Source organism: Triticum dicoccoides, chromosome 4B (assembly GCF_002162155.2).
Source record: "Triticum dicoccoides isolate Atlit2015 ecotype Zavitan chromosome 4B, WEW_v2.0, whole genome shotgun sequence".
NCBI classification, from domain to species: domain Eukaryota; kingdom Viridiplantae; phylum Streptophyta; class Magnoliopsida; order Poales; family Poaceae; genus Triticum; species Triticum dicoccoides.
In genome coordinates this window covers 107,859,847-107,872,502 of record NC_041387.1, presented here as the reverse complement: position 1 = coordinate 107,872,502, position 12,656 = coordinate 107,859,847, and the positions used below count along the sequence as shown (strand labels likewise).

At 42.6% G+C, this 12,656-nt stretch overlaps 2 protein-coding genes across 2 annotated transcripts; one reads left to right on the top strand and one right to left on the bottom strand.

Moving 5' to 3' along the window:
• Window positions 1-683: 683 nt before the first annotated feature.
• LOC119295317 (atherin) lies at window positions 684-3,588 on the top strand. The gene is made up of 2 exons (XM_037573719.1): window positions 684-1,671; window positions 3,121-3,588. The coding sequence occupies exons 1-2, from the start codon at window positions 746-748 to the stop codon at window positions 3,185-3,187; spliced, it is 993 nt and encodes a 330-aa protein (XP_037429616.1). The 5' UTR covers window positions 684-745; the 3' UTR covers window positions 3,188-3,588.
• A 908-nt stretch (window positions 3,589-4,496) lies between these two features.
• LOC119295315 (uridine kinase-like protein 3) lies at window positions 4,497-12,441 on the bottom strand. Its single transcript, XM_037573718.1, has 16 exons — window positions 12,143-12,441; window positions 11,238-11,422; window positions 11,022-11,113; window positions 10,716-10,785; window positions 10,501-10,616; window positions 10,035-10,131; window positions 9,390-9,469; window positions 8,994-9,188; window positions 8,808-8,891; window positions 8,675-8,735; window positions 7,497-7,557; window positions 7,033-7,126; window positions 6,888-6,960; window positions 5,671-5,753; window positions 4,930-5,120; window positions 4,497-4,792 (listed from the first exon to the last, which is right to left on the bottom strand). Exons 2-16 carry the CDS (start codon window positions 11,398-11,400, stop codon window positions 4,783-4,785), a joined length of 1,470 nt encoding a protein of 489 aa, XP_037429615.1. The 5' UTR covers window positions 11,401-11,422; window positions 12,143-12,441; the 3' UTR covers window positions 4,497-4,782.
• Between the last annotated feature and the right edge of the window lie 215 nt (window positions 12,442-12,656).

The following is a 12,656-nucleotide window of genomic DNA, read 5'->3' as shown; positions in this document are numbered from 1 at the left end:
TACATGGAGGAGATGTACCGTCGCGCCGCCGACCGCAAGGGCAAGGGCCCGGCCAAGAAATGGTGAACTCCGGCCGCCAGTCATGCTTGTTTATATTTTAGTTGTTTTTAGATTTAGTTTGAACTAGCGCGACCCTTTTGGATGAACAAATTGCATGTCTGATATCTGCAACTGCTAAGTTTTTATGCTATCTTTATAATCTATGCAGTATGAGTGGATTTGCATTAAACAGGATATCCGTATTTGCTGTTTGTGGTTGTGGAAGAAAAAGTTTATGTATTGTTCGGACAGTGTCAGCGGATACGTCCAGACACACCCGCGGGCGAATAAGACACCAAACTAGGTATTTCCGTTTGTAGATACTCTGAAGACGTGACCGGGCGATGCCACGGGTGCGTCCGGACGGCGTCCGCGGGATACAGATGTATAGGGCTTCGGATTGTTAACTATGGTTGTAGATGCTCTTAGGGGGTGGGTTAGAGTTGCTTAACGGGTTCAACCGCGGCAACCGGCAAAGCTGGGCCGTGCAACCGCGGCAACGACCTTTAAAGCCAGTGTCCAGTCCGCATTCACTGCGAGCAGCGGTGCGTGCTGTTGGCGCCGAGCACACCTACGCCGTAATTTACCACCACTTCAACGGAGCCTTTAAAGCCGCAAAAGACCCGCCGCAAACAAACCCCACACACACGTAACGCACCCCTCCATCCCTTTCCACACCGCTCCCTCCGCTCCTCCCTCTCTGTCGATGGCGAGGCGGTCGGTGCATCGGAGGCAGGAGTTCAGCTTCGCCGGGGATTCGCCGACGCCGTCGTGGCGCGCGGAGGCCGGCGAGGGGCGCGCGCTGCCGCCGCGGCCGCCGGTTGTGGCGACGGCGAACCCGATGGCGCCGCGCGCGGGGGAGGAGGACTTCCGCTGGCTGCAGGCGTCCAGGCAAGGCTCGCCGGAGTCCGGCTCCGGCTCCGGCACGCCGTCGCCGCAGCTCTGGGCGCACCGCGAACACCACCACGACCGGCTGTACCCGGCCTCCGCTGGGAGCTCCCCGTCGCGCGCGCAGGCCATCGCCGGCTACCGCCGCGAGATGCTCGACCTCGTCCGCGGCCTCCCCGAGGCCGCCTACGAGCTCTCTCTCCGCGACATCGTCGAGTCCCGGCCCTCCCCGCTGCCTCCTCCTCCACCGCCACCTCCGGCTCAACCCTACGCCGTCGCTACGCAAGAACAAGGAAACGGCGAGCCCAAGAAGGACGTCACGGCGGCGGCCAGGAACGGCGACGAGGCCAAGAAACAGAGCGACGGCGGGGGCAAGAAACAGGGGAAGGCAAGAAAGCAGAGGACGATGGGGAGGACGCGAAGCCGGAGCATGGAGCGCAGCGTGAGCCTGGACACCGGCCTGCTCATCAAGCTCTTCCTGCCGCTCTCCGTCGGCCGGAAGAAGAAGGTGTCGCCCAAGCCCGCCGCGGTCGCCCCCGCCAAGGACGGCAGGAAGAAGACCAAGAAGAAGAAGAAGAAGGAGGGGAAGAAGGAGGACGAGGAGGAGTGGTGGAAGAAGAGCGAGTTCAGCGAGGCGGGGAGCAGCAGCAGGACCAGCAGCAGCGGCAGCAGCAACAGCAGCGCCAGCAGGAACAATGGAAATGGCGGCAGCGATCCAAAAGCTCCGTCCAGGAGCAGGAGCAGGTAATTTTGTTTCTACTTGCTTCCTTAGAATTGATTTTTAGTTCTGGATTATTGAAGAAAACAAATCTACCAACTTTTTTCCGGTTGAGTTTTTCTTGTGCAAAAACACAACAACATGATTTTTTAAATAAAATACTTGTGCTTATGGTGTAGTAGTTTTTACTTAGTTGTTCTTGTCCAGATATGAACTTACCAGTTTCTATCTGTTAACATAATTTTGGAGGAAACACGCGCGCGCGCGCGCACACACACACAAATCTTAGTTCAGATCCAGAAATGGTAAAAGATTGTCAAAATGTAAGCACGTGTCAGCAAATACGTCAGTGTGAAAATTGTACAGTATAGGCTGCTAAAGAAAGGCCAAAATTAAGTGTGCCTTCCTTCTGGAAGACTGGAAGTTTAGTGTGAAGTCATGACAGTTCTTTGGGGGCGGATCGGTCAACACGGCAAAGACAAGTCATGGTTTGAAGTCCATCCTGTTTCATCACAAACCCAACTTAGAAGTCAAGTCATTCTATCCGGCAGCCTTGTTGGGCAGAAGGTGCCATGACTTCACATGATCAATTTTCCAAGTCTTCTCTCTGCTTTCTCATTTGTTAAGAATCCAATATATTTTTATTTGGACCCTGATATCCAGCGAACGTCAGATTTTTAGGCATGGCAAAACGAACATTTTTCATGGCAAGTTGTGTTCGCCGAGGATGGCAAATTTAGTTGGTGAGCATGGCGAATCCGCCTCAGTTCATTTTTTGCCTGAAAATTGTTGTGCTTGCAAACTATATTTGTCATTCTCGCGCCAATATAAATTATCATGAAAAACGTTCGATTTGCCATGTTTAAAAATATGACATCAGATTTCTAGCCTTTCTGATTTTGATTTTGGATTTTACAAGAAAAGGCTATTTGTTTTGTCGTGGACTGTTGAAATATTTGTATTGCCTAATGGAATGTTCAGATTTGCTAGCTCTCTTTTGAATTCCAGGCATCACATCACTAATTAAAAAGAAAGTGTGGCTTCCCATTTTTACGCCTATATAATACGATCATTTGGGAGTTATTGCTGATTTTTGCTTAACTGTGTCTGAATTGTGATACACCTTTGTAGGTTCATTGTATAGGTTCGGCATTAGGCCAAAGTCACATGGGTTCCAATCACACCTAATTCACGATCCCGGAAGAAAAAAAAACGGATCTCCTGGGCTTTTCTTCCTATTGCCAACTTTGGCTCCCATTCCTTTTTGAAAAACCTCAAGTCCAGCGTCTTCTCACCTGAATCCCAATCATTGCACAAATGCTTTATGCCCTACTAAGCAACGGCTAATGTAATCATCATCCCCCCACTAAGAGATTAGAACATATATCTAACTTACTCAGCTCTTGACATGACCTTGATCACACCAAACTATTATTCATTCATGCTCTAACAAACTCTCGTTTGTGCTGGTGCAGAAAGAGAATCGGGTGCTATGGTTTCTTCCGGGCAAACAAGGGCAAAAATGGAGTTATCCAGGAATAAAACTATGCGATTGCCAAGACCACGCCTCCATCCATCCAAGGAAACTACTCCTGGCGATCAGCTCATATGAACACCGGCATCTAACGACAATCACTGCAAAGCTGCTCATGCATGCAGAAAAATGGAGCTCATGGAAGAAAAGACTCGACGTGCATGCCTACAAACTGGTGCAAGATCATGATGTGACCACTGCCCGTGCACAGGTGGGTACATCTTGCCCATGGAGAGGACAGATGAGATCCAACAATGGTAGCACTGAAGTCTTGACTTTGTCACATATATTGTGCTTCTTTCTCTTTATTTTGGAGAAATATATGTTGTATTTTCTTAGACGGCCACATCTCTAGCTTGTACTATCCAGTGTTTGTACATGTTTTTATACAATTTTTTTTTCTAGTTCTTCTTCCAAGCGCAGGATAACCCTAAGGGGTTGTGGGACGGGGGTGGTCCACAGGGTTCATAACTACCTCTCTTACTACGGGGCGTTTACCTAGCCAACACTTAGATCCGGCTCTACCCAAACTTTTTTGGTTCACCCCAACCTTACCCACTTGTCGGTAGTTGTTAAACAAAAACAAAAGAATCGCAGATACTGTGGAGGAGGATGCGCCAGGGCAGTTGTTTAGTTTTCTTCTCCTTTCATGGGCTTGCCTTTCTTGACACACGACTTACCAAATGGCCAAAAGATCAATGCGAAGATCCCATCAGATATCCACTGGTTAAAATACGGACGCCTTTGTTAGACTTGATGATTTGTTCAAATGAAGCCGAGCGGAAAGAGGAGATTAGTTTTTATTTTAGACAGAGAAATGAGAGATTAGTTCAACAGATGGTGCTGCTTTTTTGGATACTAATAGATTATCTAGTGCGTGGACCCAAGCAGAATCTAGCCGTTTAGGATTGTAATCATACCTCATATGATAAGGAACTTTAAGTTATTATATGTGTACTTCCGTTAACCTGCCATCTGAGTTAAGAAACGTTATGGGTTTATGGTTGCGGCTGGGAACGGAGTGGCAAATACACGAGCGTCATAAACCAAAAGTTTTACCAGACATGGAATGTAGGCTAAATCTGTAGCATTTCATTGGCAAATATCTTCAAGAAACGTGATATGGGCAAACATATCACATCATCAATCTTTAACAAATTATCACCAAATTTGCTACTCTTTTAAAGAGACCATTTTGCCAATGACTCAACTTCATGTGCCTCATGGCTAATATTTTGCTTAAATAGCTTTCAAGATCATAAGCACGTCTGAGTTCAGCCATGATAAAAGCCAAAGCAAAAGTTAAGTCACCGTATCTAAAAAAAAAAGAATCATGGGGTAGAGGTGAAAAACATTACAAGGTGTATCAAACAGAATAGTCTGAACAGAGCCTGGAGAAGAGATTGGTATAGGTGCATGAAAAATATGATAGTATGCCATTTATGTCAAGTGGATGTCCGTTTGGAACGTTCTCATGATATACAGTTTCCGCTAGTGAACATAACAAGTATTGGCATCTGATAGTTTGGGAATAAAGAAATAAAATTTCTCAAAAAGAATTTGAATAATGCCGCACGCAGGAGGTGGCATGTCTGGGAGATTCTCACAAAAGCCTGCACAGTTTTAAGAGGGGACTGGTTAACTCTTAGCATGACAGGTGATGAGATATGCATATACACACCAGTAAAGTGATAAAGCTCGGATCCGATAAATGACCTAAATCAGTCGACAGCAAGAAACATCAACTCACCCAACACGATTTTTGTCATCGGCGAAGAATGGCGTTGATGACTGATAATCATCTGTTCCAAAATATCTGTCCCCAAACTCACCCATCCCAGGGATGACACGGAAATCATCATTCAGACCAAGCTCGATCTCTGATGTCACAATCTTGACCCTTGGGAATCTCTTGCTGACTACATGCACCCCTTGGGGAGCCTGGGATAACAGCAAACAGTTTCAGTGGTGAGTTATCTGCCCTTCAACTACTATCGTACTAACTGTAAATGTAATGCGTAAGTCAACATCCCTATCATGTCAACAATGAGCAATTTACCCTGACTGCACTTGATACATGGCATGCTGCTGAAAATAACATATTTCTCTACAACTAATAATAAGCTGTCGTTCTCTGCATCCTCCGTCTGTTCATTCATCCCCAGAACCACATTTGTAGTTTGTTTTTAGAAAGAGGAGAACCTCGGCTTTAGTACATTGAAACCATAACCAGCAGTCAATACAAAGTGAAAAGAGCCAAAAGCCAGCAACAGAAGTGAGAACCACCCACTAAACCAGTTTCTAGCCATCATCGCTTGTTCTGCTCAACATTCCGCAGAGCCAATATAAAAGGTTGGCAATTGCACTAGAGATGGTCATTAAGTAGCACCTGTAGTGACCTAATTGCTTGTGCAATGTATAAAAGAATTCAAGATGTCTGATATACTCAAATAAAGGAAAAGAAAGATACTCCGGACTTCAGAAGACATACTGATATAAGATTGAGGAATATAATATTTGCTTCTTGTACACGCTTCTCCAAGAGAAGAGAGATAGCTTGAACAGCTGAATTTCCTGGCAATGATCAAAAGGGAAAAGATGATTAGATGGGATTAACATCCAATAGTTGAGCATGTGTGCTTAATAGACAAATATCCTTCCCTCAGTGACACAACTGAAACAAAAGATAGGAGAACTAGGAGTTACAGAGAATCAATTGATGCATGCTATGCTACTTACTAGAAACACAAGGAACTTATATTTTTCAAAAATACTTTCAGCCAATTAAAATAGTACATATATTTATTCTTATAGGAGCAAGAGCAAGAGGTAATTCAAGTTGGAGGAGAGAGGGTGAGCGATCAAACTGCACAAATCTTGGAGTGCTATCTTTAGCCAATCAGGCCATTAATTCTTGACTTAAAAATTATGCTTTCACTTCAAGTACGTGCTAAGTTCCCTAGTTGCTGGCACTGATGGGTGGCTGTGACTAGGGGATTGAAGGAAGGGTTTTGCTTTATTTACAGAATAGTTCGACAGTTATATCACACTTGAATGAGCAAGTTAATTGTTAGCTAAATTAAGGGAGACTGAAGTTGTGCAGAAGTTTCCTGTGGACTGTGGTTAAGTGTATTTTAAATATATGATTTTGTGTTAATGCATAAATGGTATCGGAATAGTGGGGCTTTGTAGATGTTCTATAAAAGGGTTTTTAAAACTTACTCTGTTTATCCAAATAAATATGTAAAGTGTACACTCTAAACTCTCAAGACAGGGTAGACAAGGTATATATTGACTCTCAAGACAAGGTACACACTAGGAACAGCACCAGAGAAGATAAACGAAATAACATGAAAAATGAAAAAATGATACTTCATTCATGTGAAATAACATGAAAAATGTATTATTTTTCATGTTATACCTCCATCACGTGAAATAACATCTTATTTGTTACTCCATCACGTGAAATAACATCTTATTTGTTACTCCATCACGTGAAATAACATCTTGTTTGTTACCCCATCACATGAAAGTACTACATATTTATTACTCCTGTGGAGTAACAAACACAAGTTTCCTATTAAAAGTGCTTTACAAAAGCAAGATGAGTGCTAACACTTCGACAGGAGAAAATTTATGGTTTCATAATTCATTCACGGGAAAAAATGCGTGCTACAGTACACAAAGATGTATGAAATATCAACAAACCTGTTCCCAATATGGGGTCCAGCAACAGAACATGCCTTTTTGCGATATCTTTGGGTAAATTGTGATAGATGAGCTGTGAGGACATTTATAAAACTTAGTAATTTGACACACATAACATATAATGCAAAAGTGGATTAAACCAAACCTGTTTCCCATCATCTCCTTCCCTGTGAATAAGAATCTTCCCAATCTTTATACCTTTACAGCATGCCCGCAGAGCATTCTCCATACTTTCGCCACTGGAACACAGTATGTGACAAATCACTAACACAATGATGTGTCATTCAAAGTTGTATGACATGTTTTGTTCATAGGCCTTATAATAATGGACTGAATTATAGACCACAAGTTGTTTAACAAAGCATGTTTACTTGATAATTCACCTATGAGTGAAGGCTCAAACCCATATAGCAAAGCTAAAGGAGACTGAAAACTGAGTTCCCAGCATATCTAATCTGGAGCATTCATAAACTACAATTGCATTGTTTTGCACAGGCTGTTCCAGGTATACATTTTAAGGAACTTTTGTCTCTGTGTGAGTGCCAAAGTTGTTCAGTCATTTCAAACCTCAACAAAGCAATGGTTAAAATATTTTGGAATAGTTGGTACCTCCTAATCACTGATATCCCACATAAACTTTTTGAGAAATCCACACCAGTGTAAACAGATCCTGCATGCAAAAGAAAGTGCATAAGGGCAAACATATGAACTACTAACAGGAGAGGATACACATGCAAGTAACTCCAGCAGACAGTATTGTTAGAAGAAAAAGGAATTACGGAGATGGATAAACTATTGTCCCTATACGAGCTAGTAGTATGCATGTTTGTAACAACTAGCAACCATACCGGGTTGTTCTCCCATAAACGCCTAAACCATGGAACTGTGAGTAAGCAAGCATTTGCTAAACAGGCATGATAAATCGCCGGCTAAGTATTGAAGTCATTTCAGATTAAGATAAGATATCAAGACTTGCCTAGTTGGTTGATATCTAGGATAAGGATTACATGAGCTGAGAGACGTGAGCAATGTGGTTACTTTGAAGTCAAATATTTCTACAAGAAACTGAGAGGCATCGTCCATCAGGGGATTTGGTCAGCCTGGATCCCTGTTACAACTAAGATTTCCTTGTAGCCAATAAGCAATGGTGCACCTTCTGCGCAGAGAATGGAAAATGGCGAATCTTATGTGGTACTAAATTCCTAATGAGGTGCATTTTAAAAGGCAGCTTCGAAGAAGTAATTGCAACAAGGCGCAAGATTAATTCATGAGATGGCCCAGAAGAAGGAGCTCCTCCAGTATGACCAGGAGATGGCCCAGAGCTTCTTCAGCCATGGTCATATCAGATTGATATCCTAGCATTTCTGTAGAGCTGAAGTTGTTTTCTGCCGGTATTAGGTGTTTTTCCATTGCTCGAAGATAAATGGATAAACAAATCATGAGTAGTTCCAAACTCTCAACTAACTAAATGCTTGACACGAATTTTAGCTACATGGTGAAAACATATACACTGCATAATCAAAACAAACGAGAAACACACTTAAGAAAATGATCACAATAAAAGTTAATAAATGAAATTCAAGACTGCAAACAAGTACAGGATATTCCAAAATGCATACTTGAATTAGATGGAAAACTATTACGACAGGAAACTTATCCAATGATGCATTTCTAGAAATTCAGTATGTATGCAAACTTGCAGTGAGTAAATCCAAAATGCATTTGAAGAGGCAACTTGTATACACTACAAAAGTACATGGGAAAGACCACCATGCAATACTACTTACCAGTTGGAGTAATGACCTGCTTTTCCCTGAAAGGAAGATGACCAAGGCCATGCTCGACAACCTATTTTCCACAGTGAAATTCAAGACACCACTCATAAAAAAGAAAAATGCTCACATGCTTGTACATACTAACCAATCGAATTAACCGATCAGCATAAAATATGAAATCATGTGTCGTCGTGGCAGCATCTCGTATTATTGTGTGCATGCCTCGTATCTGAAGGAAAGAAGCATTAAGGTTATGCACCATAAAAAGTAGAGTCCTGCAATACACATGCAGTTTATTATGGAGACATCAAAAGGCAAGCACATCAGATACCTGGTAAGTAGTCTGAATAACATATAAATTTGGGTGTATTTTACATAGATCATTTTGACCAAGCTTAGTGCGAATATGCTGAACGATTAGGTCAATTGCCACACTGTTATCTGCGCCTCGTGGGATGATAATATCAGCATACTTCTTTGTGGGGAGAATGAAGTCTTCAAAAGCTGTCTTTACAAACTTTGAGTACTGCCAAAAAAAAGTTGCATGAAATTCCAAAAATGAGATAAGTGTACAGAACATGTATAGTTAGCATAAACACTTTTGTGACACCTAATTCAAGTAAACTTAAAAGAAAAATTGTTGTAATCAGTGTGCTGAATGTTGCTAAACACAATACTAGTAACATATTATAGACAAGGAAAATGGTGATATCTGAGGCTAAGCAACCTGATCTAACACAGCTATAATATCTCTACCCTTCTCAATGGTATCACGACGGATCCTCCTTGTTAATCGCACATCAGCATCTGAAAGAAAAATGCAAAAACAATACATGATACACTAACAGGGTAGAATGGATAGGGTTACAAAGAAACTGTTTGCGTAAAGAAAAACTCTACTGATGGAGAATTCAAAGTAGGGACTGAACTAAACACATGACAACATATCAGTAGGACGTCTCTCAAATTTATCATTTACTGCAACAGAGCGCTAGCCTTGGTTATGCACATTGCTGCAGTTTGTGCAGCATGCCCTTGGAGATATTTATGGTGTTAATAACGACTGCTTTGTATTAAATACACCAAATATTGCAAAACCTTAAGTACGTTGTATATGAAAATAAACAAGAAGCTACTCAAATTTACTGTAAACTGACAAGAAATTAATGGTCATCTATAGTATATTTCCAAATTGAATGGAACAGAAGGAACACATGTGTGCCATTAAATATTATGAGATATTGACACTCCACATCTAAAAACATGAATGTGAAACTAAATGTCCTGGCCATAAGCCACAGTTGGGGGTTGCAAGGCATAAAAGAGGCTGAAAGAGCAAGATATCATCAGCTTAGTATGCAAATATCAGTACCTGTATCAACGAAGATCTTCATGTTCATTAGATCCCGGACACGTGAATCATGGAAAAGTAGAATTCCTTCCAAAATTATAACATCTGAAGGATTAACCTGACAGCAGTCACAAAATTAGGGATGCTCTCATAAATAAAGTGGTACAGTCGTACAGATATGAATAAGTGGCGTACGATATTTATAAGTACTCGGCAATAAATTAACTTCTTGGAGAGAACATTTCAAGATGAACTCTATGTTATGCAATAAGGTGCTTGCAGAGTGTGTGAGCTAACACTTACTACACTATATATTTTACATAATAGTTTGGGAGGAAATTATTCTGGAGAGACTACAAAATTTCAGTACAATCTGCAAATATTGATTAGAAACCTAATTTCATAGTTCAAAGTCTCATAAAGCACAGGACTAGGAGATCCTCAGCCTACCAGGTGAGCATGAATAGCACCATATGTATAGAATTACCTTTCTTGCACATGAGACACTCTTATGTGTTTTGAAGTCGTAGCTTGGAATGTCAACAGCTTTACCATGTTTCAATTTTTCCATACAAGAGAGTAGTAAGTCCGTATCAAATGCATCTGAAATTAGGAAAGGAGCAGCAGCAGTAATAAAGTCAGAGCACATTTCCTGCGAATGGCGCAAAAAGACATTACGTTCTCATGAAATATGTGCTATACCTGGATGATCAAAGTTATAATCATGAACATGAATCATTTCCTCATCAGACAGTCCGTAATAAAATGACTCCTGCAACATTTGAGATCAACATTCTTATTGCTTGCGTATGATGAGAAAATGGTTCATGTTTGATGAGAATGAAATATCTAGCAAGGGAAAGTGGATAAATAAAAACTTGAATGCATAATTGATGACACTACACATTTATAAACCAAAAACAATGAACTATTAGTGACTTTGTTATAAGAAAAAAAAGGATAGTCCTAATATCACAAGAAGCGCAGTCAGAGTTGTAGTACACAAACCTGAGTAACAACAACTACACGCTGATCGCATAGCTGATCGATGATCATTTTGCAAACAGTACTTTTACCTGAAGACGCACCTCCAGCAACACCTTCAACGCAAACAAAATTATGGTGAGGCACATTTGGGGGTAGAAAGGCTGTACTATGTAAGCAACTACAGTTTACTGAATTTCCGACAGCAAATAGAGAGAACAGAACCCATAGACTACTAACCAATAACAAATGGTGCTTGGTGTCCATTCTCCAGGCCTGACGTCGTTGGTAGTTCCTCCACCGACATGGAACCTTTCAGGTCCAGCTCGTGCAAACGGAGTGCTGGATGATGGACCCCAACCGCGGCAGCATTAAGCACTTCGCTTGTCGAGTATGATCCCATATAGTGTTACTGTTCAACAAACCTACAGTCACCGGGATGTCAAACATGGAGGTCATCCAAATCTGCAGAAGATGACAACTAGAAACAGCAACAGACATGTGTTCACAAATCATAAGACAACAAGGCGGTCATATGTGATGGGGGCTTCACACTACAATGGACTTGTTTAACCAGGGACGGATGTTTTGCTTCGAACAAGCCAAAATGTTGCTGGAAGATCTAAATCCCCAATATTTTACCAGGCCGGCTACCGCAACAAAAATGGAATCGCCGTGAAAAACATAAATAGGAGGATTTGTAGAGATGGAAGGCGTACTGATTTAATCAAAAGCAAAAGTCGCAAGACAAGAGTTTCAACCAATCTAGTACCACCAGAACAATTCAGCCAGCTTATTCACACAATCATGTGCAGAGGAACTAACTGATTCATAGCAAGATAGGCACAGAGATCAAACGCAATTTTCCAGATTAAAAAATAATTCAAACGCCGCTACGCCCACACCTACCGCCGAGGGCACATACCGCAATGACAGATCTGCCAACGATTAATTAGATCACTATAAGGTGCCATGAACGGACGGATTAGATTGCTAGGGGACCACGCCAGCGCACAAATCCGCAACGAAATGAACGAGGGGAGGTAACGTTTGGACTCTACTGCACGCGGCGCCAGGGACGAAAAGATCCCGGAGATCGAGACGAACTCGTGGAACAAACCTGGAAGCAATCCAGAGCTACTTACCCACAGGAGAACAAATCAATGCAAGCCCGCCCAGATGGATCTCCGCGCCACGTCAGTGCGGCGCCAGTCGAGTGTGGGGCGGGGGCGGGGGCGCGGCGCCGCTCGACGAGGGAAGACTCCGACGGTGGAAGGAGGCCTGGGCTCGCGCCGCCGCCGGCGGGAATCGGGAAGACCGAAAAGAACAGGCGTCTTCGCGGCGGGATTTGGGGGGAGATCAGAGAGGAGGAGGAGGAGGGGTATTTGGCTGGCGCAGGGAGAAGAACAGTGATGACGAGGGGAACTTAGATTCTGCTGCGTGTTTTTAATAACCTATCGAGAAGAGATTCCATGATATACGTGAGATATTTCACGGGGAAATACGGGGTATGTGTTTGGTGGAAAAACAAATACGGGAAAATGGGATGTGTGTTGGCCCTAACACCTCTCGTCCGTCTGATCAGGGCAGCTAACGGCTGAGCGCGTCCGCTCTTCAGCAACACAAAAATCAAGCTCACACGACAAAACTTCTTCTGCA